The following is a 12,809-nucleotide window of genomic DNA, read 5'->3' as shown; positions in this document are numbered from 1 at the left end:
TGGAATCATGAAAGATCTTCTCGGTGCTGAACACGCATTCATGTCAAAGTCCTGGTGCTGATGCGCCAGAATTTTATCTGCAAAAATGTTAAAAAAATTCCTCGAAGAGACTGACTCATGATGTAAATTCTCCTGAGGCAGTTCCAAGGTCTTGTGCCTCTTGTGCCAGGTCGCGCCAAGAACGAAATATCACTTTCCCAGTTGTATTTTCGCCGCTTTAAGAAACGACGTCATGCCGCCCTTATCCTCGACCAGTTTCCAGGACTTTGCCTGTGAGCATCAAGGTCCGGGTACATTAGGCACTTGAGGCACCTAGTCGTCAGGAAATTAGGCGCCCGATCCAAACTGGTGATCAATGCTTGCGCCCGATCCTTTTGTTCCTTTCTTTTGTTCCTCTTTCTTGCACAGTGGTTGCTCCCTTCGATATCATTCTTGATAACTTTTTGAGGCTTACCGCAAATGCTATAAAGATTCTGAAGTGCAACCCAAGCCAAAGAATGTTTCCAACACATTACAGTAAGATAAACAGCGCGTATTGGTGGTTCATTGGTCCCACTGATGCTCTTCGTCGCTTTCTTGAATCTAATGGCAAGTACTCTGCAGAATTCACAGCAGTCTTTCAAAGGCCTGTGTTGCAGTGCAAACATTGAGACTGCTTCTAGGATCTTCACTGCCTAGCCATATAGTAGAACTCATCGTCGCATGGCGTTGGCTCATTTGAACACATAGCAGGTAAGACACGTCCATTTCAGGTGTGAGTCTTCACTCCGCATTGATTGGGATATCCAGCCTCGTCTGCTTCAAGGCATGCCAATGGGGCAAAACTCTGGACTGTGCCTTTTGATATTGATGTAGCTGTATTTATGAGACAGCAGATACCACTGTACAACTCATCAGGACCATTACAAGCTTCGAGGAGCATCAGACATGAGGGCATTCAACCATGCTACGTTGCCTCGCTTCCTGTTTCAGCGAGCACAAATCACTACAGGTTGCTCCCCTCTATCCCTCCTTACGCAGTGCCTAAAGCCTGTCGTCGACTCACACTATTTGGGTCAAAATATGGCCTCTCTCCAAGACTAACAACCCGATTTCCTTGCCGTTTTCCATCGTAATCATTGGTCGCGGTATGGAACACGGAGCGATTATCCCAGATCGCTAGATCATTCTCACCCCACCGAAAGCGGACTTGTAAGTCATGATTGTTGGTGATGAGCTGTAAGAAGTACGCTTTTAGGATTTCAGACTCGCGTGGCGTGACGTTGTCTATCCAGCCGTGCTCGATCTGGTGGCCCGCGCCAAAGAGTGACTTCCAACCTGTAACGGGGTTGGTGCGGATGACAGGGCTAAAAGTTTAGTTAGCAAGGAAGGAAGATACGCGCACTTTTCAATCGCGTCTCAGTCTATAGAATGCCGAAAACTTACTGAGACGCAGTAAAATCGAGACCGGTATTCTCTGGCGCACCCCGGTCTTGCTCGATCAGCTCTTCACCGAACTCTTTAGCGACTTTCACGAAATTTGGCTGATAGTGCGTGGCGGTCAAGCTTTCTGCGAGCTTCTGAAAATCAGGCGAGAGACGGTCGTATGCCTCGTAACCGGACGCCCAGAGAGTATCGCCGCCTGCATCCTCTGGCTTTTTGATAATCTTGAGGATTGCGTAGTCGGAAGGAATACGCTCGAAAGTGATGCTGAAGAAATGTGATTAGTTTTGAATCTGGTAAAATATACTAACAACTCACTCTGCGTGCCAACCCTCACTGGCAAGAACTTTGGATTTATTGGTGAAGCGGTCCTTATAGAATTTACGGTTTTGCTGTTACCAAGAATTTGTTAGCGAAGACTCTGGCTCAACTATAATGGGTCAAGATATACCTCAGATGAGATAATCGAGACTTCATCGTCTAATTTTCCATTCTCGTCAACGGCGATCCCACGCTTGCTGTTACTCAGCGCATGACGATGAAGCTGGTAATGGTAGGTCAAATTGCTGTTCCGTGAGCTCGACATGATGGGTGTGATCATACCTTCGACGACTCAGGCTTGCCAGTGAGTTCACCGAGTTTCGTGCCTAAGACCTTCTGCTCTTCGATGTTCAGACTCTGGTTGCGGAAGAACACGACACCTCTTTGCGAAACTTCCCCCTTTCGTCAGCCACAGCGACTACCAGACACTCTGGGGGGACGCAATTCACTTACCAGTGATGGCCAAGTCCCTGATCTTCTGATCGTCGGCCAGAATATCACTGAGCTGCAAGTCTGGAAATTCCCGGCCGATGACTTTCGTCACATCAAAGGAGTTGTACTGATCGAGCGAGCCCGAGTTCACGAGTGGACCCTTGAGACTGCTCTCTGCAGAAACCTTCTTGACTTGAATGGGGCCAGTGCTTGTATGAGAAACCAGATCAATATCTGCGGCAGGAGGGGCCATTTTTGTGGAAGTGAAGGTTGGAAAGGGGTTATATTTGGTAAGCAATAGTAATTTGATCTGGCTGAAACGGTGGGTTAAAAAAGTCAAAGAAGATACTAGTCGAGGGATGAAGCCAAAGTATTATGGACACTGGGGTTCCTCGTCTGATATACATGCCATGCCTTGCGAGATGAGGTCTTCTCCCAATGCTTTGTGCAAACCTCGAGGTGCCGGTGTGCCGATACAGCCTTAGGCAGTGTGCTTGGAACTACTCTAGCGTCGAATTGCTCATGGTGTGAATAATATAGTCGATTGTGATATGTTGACATGCCACGTTATCGACTTCTCTGAAGCGCACGCATAAACGCGACCAGGGACATCGTAGGCGGATGTGTCTGAAATAGGCTCAAGCTCAAACTTCTCGAGTCGACAACCCACCCTTGTACTCATTACCCAATCTGCCCATCCATTCACTAATCAAATCATTCGATCATCGAGAATATCTCGCGATCATGCCTATGTCGAGGTCATCCAGAACCCATGGCCGTGAGGGATTACTTTACACCATTCGAAAGACCATGGCGCAATGTCAGGACAAATGCACATGAAGACCTCAGGTACTGGTGGATCATCCTGTCAGCATTAGCTCGTCAGTATGGCGGGGGATTGCACCACCATTATCAAAAAACTGAGCACAAATGCTGGCTCCAAATGGTGCCATAGTCTAAAACCTAGCATGCATCATATAGGCAGATTCATGGCGGCGGGATAAGCATGTACACACATGGGGATCTGCAGTTAGCGAACTATGTGGTTGGGAGGAGGTAGCTTGTCGTCTGCCGGGGACGAATCAAGGCCCCGCGAGGGGCCACTTGTACCTTGAACTCGGGCGCGATCATTGGCTTGACGGGGTTGCTTTATCTTCGCCAAGGATGAAGCTACTGGTCTCTCCCACTTGTTATTCCAACGACATGTATTGCGTGATCAAGTGGCCGTGCATGTACGTCGCACAAACACTTGTAGTAGGTCGAGTCGCTCCGCTTGGATCTAGTAATCAGGAGATTGGACAGCCAAAGAGGCAGGAGAAACTTTGACCGACGCTTGCATGTACTCCTACAAAATTCAATTCACTGTCAGGGATCTAATACCGAGTCTTGGTCCATCGAAGAGCATCGGTCTATATGCTTGGTGATACCACGGACCCCTTGCTGAAAGACTTTGGCCGCAGACATTCTGCCAACCCCCACTCCGGTTGTGGCCCTCCACCTTGTTCCCTGCGCGAACCAGTTGTGCATTTTCCGGAAACCTCTAACTAGCAAAGCGGAAATCAAGACGCTTGTTTCCCTCGTCAGTCGTCGTCGCCAGGTATTCAGCACGTTGCTCCTCGGTCATGGCGTCCCAAATTTTGGCTCTGCGCTTGTTGCGGATAATATAGTATGCTTTTGCAAATATATAGATCCCGATGTTCACAGTGCAGATAGACACCAAAACCCGGTTTCCGCGGCGGTAGCGAGGTCTGTCATCTAGAAATAGCCATTAGCTGCGAATGGCAGGTCGCCTGCAGGAGGTAATCACCTTGACGATAAATATTACTGGCAATGATGCCCCCTGCCTGACAACACATATTGTACATGGCCGCACTGACTGTCCTGCTGCGGACCGAATTTGAGTTTCTGGAGTTCCACCCGACTTGGATGGCGTGGGTACTCGGATAGGAAAGGAGGACAGTCATTACCCCAAAAGCAGACCACTTCGGAATCGAGTTGATATTGACAGCATAAATATATGAGAGAAACGGCAGAGCCCACAACTGTGCAAACAAACCCCAGACCCAAAGCTGGCCAGAGATCTCGGACAGGTACGTGACGGTCAACATGGTGATTATGTGACCGACTGTTGAGGGCACGACCAATAAATTGGTCTTAATCGTGCCAAACCCCAAGCCTTTCAAGGTGAGAGTCAGGTACTGGGTAGGAGTAGCTTCAAAAGGTCAGTACATCGTCAATCGAGTGTTGGTTTTGACTTACTCATTGGGACCTGGAAAGTCAATCCGATCAAGTACAATGGCCACAAATCATAGTCTGACAGGCTCTGCCAGAGCAGCTTTGGTGTGATCGGCTGTCTGTTGTGCATACTACTCTTGCTTGGGTCTTCTCTAATGATTCTGTTGACCATGATAATTTCCTCACTGGACTTTTGTGAGACAAAAAGATTGGAACGGACGGTACTAATAATCTAGCTTACCGCTCTGTAAACCACCCTTTCTTCCCTCTGGCCCAATTGGCAGTCTGGGTAGGACTGGGTGGCATCAAAATGAAGGCTACCAAGCCAAGAACAAGTGTTATAAGTCCCTAGATACAGTCAGCTCAATGGATAAGGGTGATGGACCGTATTTCTAACCTCAATCAGGAAAAGCCATCTCCACCCAGCATATCCAAGGTGTCCTCGAAGGTCTAACAAGCCCGCTCCTAAAAAGCTGGCAATGATCTTCGAGCATTTGTTAGAAAGAGAAACTCACAAAGCGAAAGTGGAAAAGAAGAAGGACCAGCTTACGTCGGCGATCGACATCGCAGTCCACCAGAATCCCAATCTCAGAGAGAGCTCGCCATGCTTATAGAAGTATGAGAGATAGAGAATCATCTGACAAAGGTTAGATTTTGGCAGGAGACGGGTGGATGACAAGATACATCAGGAATGAAACCGCCCTGCAAGAGTGCCAGTAAGGCTCTACACGTGAGAAAACTAGACCGACCAGATAGCCAGAATTGTGAGCTGGCCACGACGGACCAAAGAACCATTTGGGTGGGTATCCAGCGATCGGGACCCATCCATTTCGATATCAGCTGAGATGGCAACTCGGCACAAAGAAAACTGAGTTTGAACACAGTATTTCCCCAGTTATAATCTTGAGACTGTCAATGGGAATAGACAATGAGAGAGACATTCCATAGACGTACCATTCGTGTTCATGCCCAGGTCCTCAAGGAAGTTGTCTGTCACAGCCTGGGTCAAGTTTGCTCTGTCCAATTCCAGAGCCATGAACATAACACAGGCGAAAATCATGATCCGCCAGTCAATCTTGCGAATGATAGCAAATTCCTCGCGCCACGTCCATCTTGCAGAAGGATCGAAACGATGTAGGTTCTCCCAATCAGCACGAGGCTGATAATGCTTTGCAGTCTCTGGATCGTCAAAAACAGACGGGAGGGTTGCAATGGCACCAGGGTCGTAGCCCTTGCCTCTTTGCCACCAGAACTTTTTCTCATCTGAAGGCACACCAAGATTCAGGCTTTCAATGGTCGAAGTGTCAAGGAAAACCCGATCCTTGGAATCAGAAGGACTGCTGTTTAAACCATCGGCCTTCACTGATATCTCCCCCCTCTCCTTCTGTATAGGTCGAGCGATTACGGTTGCCATTACTGACAGGTCAGATTGAAGAACGATTATTTGACTTTGTAAACGGCTGATGAGGTCAACGGTATTTAAATACAGCAGAATTATCGTATGTAACAATCATCAGAGGCGAGATCGTAATCGGCTGGCCATGCAAGTCAAGCTTGGCTGTATCGCGACATATAGGTGTACTTGTTGCAATATCATCTGGACGATCTCGGTCTCGCACGACATTTCGTGGGATGTTTTCGTGATGTTTACTGGCTAAGACGTCTAATATTGGAAGTGTTGGACTAGGCAAAGATCCCGATCGTAGCACCATTTGGAATTTGTATTCAGAGACCTAGAAGCCAGCTATCTCCTTCACATTGCGAGAAAGAGTGGCTCCAAGAACGTGCTCGAGTCATCCTTCGGGTTGGTCTCTAGCTTGTACGAGCCATGGAAGAGGACTTGTGCGAGGATCCATCCTAAAAGACAGGCAGGCACACCAGTCTAAACAGTTGTAGATCTTGGGTTGTACTTAGGATGAGCAGTTACTAATTTGAATCCAGCATGGCGCCATTGGAGGATTTTATATGCGCGCATCTGCTTGCAAAGGCCGAAACGCGATTCACGGACACTGATCAATTTGTGAAGTCTGGCCTCCCGCTGCTTGAAATTTTGACATTAGACCCAAAGGCTATCATAGCTTCTTAAACGAGGTCAATGTAGGCATTGTCCTAAGCTTCATATTGAGGTTCCGTTTGACACAAGGTGCAGGCAAAACATTGGTCCGAGCAGCGCTTAACGAGTGCCAATGTTCTTGCAGTTTTGACCACATCGCAAGCTACACATGCAACGTCTAGAAGACGGCATGAATCACACGTTGGGCAAAACTCTGCCGCTTCTCTTCTTCATGTACGCGTGGCGACGTGAAGCTGTCTTCTCTCCTTCCAGCATCGAGATCAATCTCGTCAACTTTGACGCCCAAAGTCCAGTCTCGTGCCCAGAGTTTTCTTATTGCAAATGCCGTCAAGGCAAGTGGGCCAGAAAGCCAATTCTGGAAGAAGTACATCGCACTTGGTGGTGCTCCAGGTGGCTTGATGGCGACATAGAGAGTGAGAACCAGAACGAAGAGAATGAGGAAAAGCGCAAAGTACGACCCATATATCCCTAGTGGCGATTTGAAAGGTAATTCTTGAATAGATCTTCCAGCAGCCTTCCATGCTTGTCTAAATCTTATGTGACTGAGACAAATTGATGCCCATAAGAACAACAAACCGAGTCCTGAGATTGAAAAGAGCCAGGTAAATACTGTGCCAGCCTGTGCAGAGAAGGCTATGAATGCCAGCAGTCCAAAAAGAAGCTGAATAGCCACTGCCACAAGTGGGCGACCTTTATTGTCCACGTAGGCGATAAACTTCGGCGCCATATCACGCTGAGCTAAAGCCTGTAGTGTTCGAGTGGAGCCGTAGGTGCAGCTGTTGGCCACAGAGAGGGTCGAAACAGCGATAATAGCATTGAATACCGACGGCATGCTCTTGACTCCAGCGATTTGGAACGCCAAAACAAATGGAGATGCTTTGGTGTTTGCACCATATGCGCCTAGTAGCTCGGGGGCTGAGTTCGGGACGACGATACCGAGGATTAGGGAGCCCAGGATGTAAACCCCCGCGATACGCCATAGGACCTGTTTTGTGGCCTTGGGTATGGACTTCTGGGGGTCAACAGCCTCTGCGGCGGCAAGTCCGACGAGCTCAGTGCCACCGAATGCAAAGGCAGAAACCACAAAAACCGAACAAAAGCCAGGGAAACCTTTGTCCATTTTAGTGTTCGATCACATCAACTGGTGGTTTTGAGGGAGAAAAGCTACCATTGCGAAAGGCGCGATTCCCATCATCGCCGCTCCAATACTTAAAGCCCAGATACCCTCGCTGATCTGTTGGTACTCCTCCAGTGTTCGCAACAATACCACTGATCTCTAGTCAGGGATGGCATGGCTGAGAAAACAGATATGAATATGAACACTTACAAGATGATAAATCCGGCAACAGCGATGAGTTTGATGATGCCAAGAACAAATTCAACTATCCAATGTTAGTATCGGCAAGCAAATCAGGGAAGAATGCACCAACTTTCGCCATAGCCCCTGACGCCGAAGTATTGGACCAGGGCAATGGTTGTCAAGAAGACAGCCACCCATATTCCGATATTGTATTCATGCCAGTAATTGATTGTGATCCCAACAGCAATAATTTCGAAGGGAAGAGTTATGAGCCACCCTATAGCATCTAGCTTTCATAAGCCTTTGATAACCCACCATTCAGATAGGGAGCCTCAACTTACACATCCACCCAATAGTAGAGCCCCTATAATGACAAGCGTCAGCCATGAACGAAAATAGCCAAAGGCTTAACCTACCAGCCTGGGTCCAAAAACCTGACTACGTAGGCATAAAATGCCCCGTTCTCTGGATACATGACACTCAGCTCTCCCAAAGCCATGATCATGCAGAGAACCATGACACCAGTAATAGCGAAGCCGAGCAGCAGGGATGCCGGGCCCCCAACCGCGAGCGATCTGCCAGAACCGACAAAGAAGCCTGCACCGATTGAGCCACCAATGGCAATCATCTGCATATGTCGTCCCTGGAGATCACGCCGAAGCTTCGCTGGCCTTGACGTGGCATCTTCGACGTCGATATTCATACTACTTGATGAAGGCGAGTTTGCTGCCTCATGAGGCAACTTTTCAGCAGAATTCCCATCAGCAGCCATATTGACGAATTCAGTAGAAACTTAGAAGCTCTTTAGAAATATAGAGTCATGTGGAGGTTGCGACATATGTCAACTCCGCGTTGAAGGGATGCGGAGGTTGATATATACTCGTTCCTAAACCTGGAGCACCGCGTCTCCATCTTCGTCAAGAGAATAGCCATCCCTGGTGCCTGCCTCGGCGTGTAAGAGTATTGGTTCTGTCAACCGCAACATTGCCTTATTAGCCAGGCCAGAGGAGCAAGGCATTTTGATGACGACGAATGATGAACTCTACCTCTACACCACGCTTGGGACACTGGTAGAGGCGTAGATAGTAGTAGCTTAAGAAGCAACCCATGGCGAGAACCTCGGTCGAGAAGTTGGGGAGTATTTTGTCTTGTATGGCCATCGCTCTCCGGACAATTGGTGGTATTGCGGAGTTGAAGGATGAATACGAAACGAGCATAGTAGATGAATGGATTTATTTCGTAGGTCGCCTAGCGCGCTATGGCCTCGGGCTAATGCTCATTGAGATAAGCGGGCCGCTGCAGGGCCTGGCAGAATACTCCGGGATCCAAAGCTGGCAGTCCAGGGCGAAATTCTATCCCGTCTGGGCGTAGAGGCTTTTAGTTGTACCTTGGATAGGCTAGTCGTAGCTCAGTCAACCTGCCACCCTCCCGAGAAGACCAAGTGATAAGACGAACACCTCTTGAGACCATTATCATTGGCACTGAGACCCACAAGAATCCTACAGATTATGGAAACCACCTTCCCAAATTCTGAGACGGACCAAAATGTCAAGGTGCATGTAAGGTGAATTCGGCTCTCGGGACACTGCAGCATTTTATGGTTGCGGCAGGCTATGGGGTTGTTACACAAAGTCGGATTGAGCGCGCTAGGGTATCCCGCTATATCAAGCTTAATCCGCCCAGGACTCCTGTTATCCTGGAACAATCGCTCATCAATTCTTACTGTTAATTTGGAACGTGACTTACGATGGTTGAATCAAAACTTATTCCCCTGGCTACTAATATGACATCAGATCTACTGAAACCACTGCTGAGAGATGCATATGACCGACATGCTAAAAGCAATCCGATTTCCCTTGAACAATTCAAGGCCGGGTTGGATCATATGCCAGGGGCAAACACGCGTTCGGTGCTTCATATCAACCCCTTCCCGATCACGATTGCCAGAGGAGAATCAGCCACTCTGTTCGATGTTGATGGCCACGAGTACATCGACTTCTTGGGAGAATTCTCAGCCGGGGTCTACGGCCATAGTTCTCCAGTGATCAAGAAAGCCATCATTGATGCTCTTGACAAGGGCTGGAATTTTGGTGGCAAGAACGAATACGAGCCCCAACTGGCGAAGACTCTGGTTGAACGGTTTAGCTATAGCATGGACTCGATCCGGTTCTGTAACTCAGGCACGGAGGCAAATCTGATGGCTTTGGGAGCTGCTACCAATTTCACTCGCAAGCAGAAGGTCAGTGCAATCTCTCCCTTGGGGCATAAAAACTTTTACTCTCCTCAAACTGGGTATCTTGTCGTCTGTTATTCTCATTGGATCATTAACAACCTTATACCCTTCAGATTCTAGCCTTTCGGAACGCGTACCATGGAAGCACCCTGACGTTCTTTGAACACCAGTCTGCATATACCCTCAACTCTTACAACGATTTCATTATTGCACCATACAATGATGTATCCGAAACTGCAAGTATTGTGTCCAGCCTTCCACCAGAGTCCCTGGCAGCAATCATCGTGGAGCCAATGCAAGTCTCTGGAGGCTGCATAGTTGGTACACATGTGTTTCTTCAGTACCTTCGAGAACTGGCCACTGCGAACAAAGCAGTGCTCATTTTCGATGAAGTAATGACATCACGGCTACACTATGGAGGTCTCCAAGTGAAGCTCAACATCAAGCCTGACATTACCACTATTGGGAAGTGGACAGGTGGAGGAATGAGCTTTGGAGCGTTTGGGGGACGTAACGAGATTATGCAATTGTTCGATCCACGAGAAGGCAAGCTAAATCATGCCGGTACATTCAACAATAACGTCGTCACCATGGCTGCAGGTATTGCCGGCTGCGCTATTTTGGATGAAGAGTTGACAAATAGCCTCAACGAGCGAGGTGATAGGCTAAGACATGAAATCTCCAAGCTGATAGAGAAACGATTACCTGCAATGTCGAACCCAAGATACGTGGGGAATAGGATCGCAACCAGAGGTCTAGGCAGTCTCTTTGTTGTTGGTTTCGTTGGGCCAGAAAGCAGTTCACTCCAGTCGCTACTATACCACCACCTTCTCGAGCAAGGGATCTACATTGCTGCTCGAGGATTTTTAGCTTTGACTATTGAGGTCACTGAAGCTCACTTCAAGCCACTACTTAGCGCTCTTGATAGCTTCATTGAGAGATACAGAACGGTCCTGACTTGATAGTCGAGCTATAATTATATTTGTTACGCATCTTCAGCTTACTCCCTACAGTGTCCCTGTATAGGATCTATCTTAACATTTAGTCCAACTGGGAACAGTCTTCACGGTCTATCTCATTGGAGGTAGCATTTATGTAGTCCAGAAGGACCAGGGCTACTTATTCGCTGCTCCAGGACATCGAAACTGCTTCAGAAAGGAAGACAGCATTCTACAATTTGCGATGCGATATAAGACTCCTTCTCACACTCTTCCAGTTACATGTTTCTCAAATGACAATTCCCGAGTCTTGTTGGTTGTCAGAATTTAGTCAGGTGCAGACAATATGGACTAGGAGATCTAAGGGAAAGAGAACCTACCGACGACAATTTGTTGTCCAGTCATAGATGTGTTCATGGCAATGGCCACGAAAGCGTCTGCACAATCATCGAGTTTTGTCTAAGAGCCGTCAGTCGGGCTAGACTAGTGGAGGAAAACTATTGTGAGGTTACGAACCTCTTGTTTTAGCACTGCCTTTTCAATGCCAGCTTTTCGAGCAGTTTCTGGGAATTGCATTCCCTAGACAAGACAACAGAGAAAATCAGTGCGCGATTCTACCTGCAAGGCTCTGCACGAGGTCAGCTATTCTTACCCATTCCGTCAATAAGAGACCAGGCAGAACCGCGTTGATCCTTATTTTGAGACCTTGCGTCGAAGCAAGGCACTTCATCAGGCGAAGACCAGCGGCCTTGGTAACACAATAACCCATGCTGCTGCCACCAACTGTGGTTCCCTATAAGGATCCATCCAAATCATATTAGCAAATTGGTTGATCTGAGGTCATGAACGCAGTCGAACTCACGGCCACAGATGATGTGATGATGAACACGCCACCTTCTGAATTGTTCTTGAAAATAGGTGCAACCTGTTGCATCAGCAGCAGTTGTGACATGACATTCACGTTCCAGCACTAGAAAATAGTTAATGATGTTGAGCTCAGGCCCCAGTCTCCCTGCTCCACTCTCTTGTGAAAGCTACTATTCTACACCCTTTATCTCCGCCACAGAATCGGTGATGCGAACCTTGTTCCATTCATCGATACTCAGATCATTGAGATCGCCAAATGTTGCGAATCGTGTCCAACCAGCATTATGGATAACCACGTCAAGTCCGCCGAGCTGCTCAACAGACTGCTCAACCAGCCGAGCAATATCATCTGCACTACCAGCGTCCTAAGTATCGTGTTAGCCTCCGATAAGGAACTGTACAGAAAACTTGGGAAGGGTCCTCTAACGGCTTGCAGAGTCACCACACGAACTCCAAATTCTTTTCGACACTGTTCGGCAACTTCTTCAGCGCGCTCCTTGTTGCTAACGTAGTTCACAGCAATATCAGCACCTTGAGCAGCGAATTTCTCGCAAATCACGGCACCTAAGCCTCTGTTGGTGTATCAAAACCAGTGCAATTAGACCATCTGTTCTGGACATCGCATACGGATTGAAAGGCATGGGACTTGCCTTGAACCGCCTGTAACCAAAACTTTCCTCCCCTTCAACGAGTAAGGCATTACGATGAGGCAAACTTTCTGCGCGTGAATTGGATCAAAGTTGTCAAATCTGATTCCGATGCCAGCACAAATGTTCACGACGAAACAGATCAATCCCATGGACTGGAAATCGTACCTAGGGCATTATGAACATAAGGCCGAGAAGTACCCGAAGCTTCGTTGGTCGACATTGTTGAAGGACCCCTTTTCTCGGGGCAACCCAATTTGGCAGCTCAGGACGAGGCTGTCGGCTTTGGAGCTCAAACTCCGAACGTGGATGCCCTCGGACTTGGCAGCTAGGCTCCCAC

General features: G+C 48.1%; 5 protein-coding genes across 5 annotated transcripts; 1 reads left to right on the top strand and 4 right to left on the bottom strand.

Moving 5' to 3' along the window:
- Positions 1–1,012: 1,012 nt before the first annotated feature.
- LTR84_000929 (uncharacterized protein) lies at positions 1,013–2,428 on the bottom strand (the record flags this gene model as incomplete). Its single annotated transcript, XM_064844557.1, has 6 exons — positions 1,013–1,346; positions 1,426–1,689; positions 1,741–1,814; positions 1,874–1,966; positions 2,026–2,135; positions 2,197–2,428. The coding sequence occupies 6 exons, from the start codon at positions 2,426–2,428 to the stop codon at positions 1,013–1,015; spliced, it is 1,107 nt and encodes a 368-aa protein (XP_064712417.1).
- Positions 2,429–3,715: 1,287 nt separating this feature from the next.
- Positions 3,716–5,824, bottom strand: LTR84_000928 (uncharacterized protein; the record flags this gene model as incomplete). The annotated part of the gene is made up of 9 exons (XM_064844556.1): positions 3,716–3,930; positions 4,053–4,096; positions 4,159–4,387; positions 4,435–4,595; positions 4,652–4,758; positions 4,808–4,894; positions 4,961–5,047; positions 5,095–5,312; positions 5,365–5,824. The coding sequence occupies 9 exons, from the start codon at positions 5,822–5,824 to the stop codon at positions 3,716–3,718; spliced, it is 1,608 nt and encodes a 535-aa protein (XP_064712416.1).
- Positions 5,825–6,641: 817 nt separating this feature from the next.
- On the bottom strand, positions 6,642–8,556 carry LTR84_000927 (uncharacterized protein; the record flags this gene model as incomplete). Its single annotated transcript, XM_064844555.1, has 5 exons — positions 6,642–7,594; positions 7,653–7,753; positions 7,812–7,866; positions 8,126–8,148; positions 8,201–8,556. The coding sequence occupies 5 exons, from the start codon at positions 8,554–8,556 to the stop codon at positions 6,642–6,644; spliced, it is 1,488 nt and encodes a 495-aa protein (XP_064712415.1).
- A 1,011-nt stretch (positions 8,557–9,567) lies between these two features.
- On the top strand, positions 9,568–10,979 carry LTR84_000926 (uncharacterized protein; the record flags this gene model as incomplete). Its single annotated transcript, XM_064844554.1, has 2 exons — positions 9,568–10,023; positions 10,131–10,979. 2 exons carry the CDS (start codon positions 9,568–9,570, stop codon positions 10,977–10,979), a joined length of 1,305 nt encoding a protein of 434 aa, XP_064712414.1.
- Positions 10,980–11,244: 265 nt separating this feature from the next.
- LTR84_000925 (uncharacterized protein) lies at positions 11,245–12,463 on the bottom strand (the record flags this gene model as incomplete). Its single annotated transcript, XM_064844553.1, has 8 exons — positions 11,245–11,264; positions 11,336–11,414; positions 11,472–11,534; positions 11,608–11,748; positions 11,818–11,925; positions 12,038–12,187; positions 12,250–12,394; positions 12,450–12,463. 8 exons carry the CDS (start codon positions 12,461–12,463, stop codon positions 11,245–11,247), a joined length of 720 nt encoding a protein of 239 aa, XP_064712413.1.
- Between the last annotated feature and the right edge of the window lie 346 nt (positions 12,464–12,809).

The sequence above is a fragment of the Exophiala bonariae genome (genome assembly GCF_035927105.1).
Source record: "Exophiala bonariae strain CCFEE 5792 chromosome Unknown scaffold_1, whole genome shotgun sequence".
Taxonomy (NCBI): Eukaryota; Fungi; Ascomycota; class Eurotiomycetes; order Chaetothyriales; family Herpotrichiellaceae; genus Exophiala; species Exophiala bonariae.
Note: the sequence above shows the minus strand (reverse complement) of the source record. Positions and strands in the feature narration are given on the sequence as shown.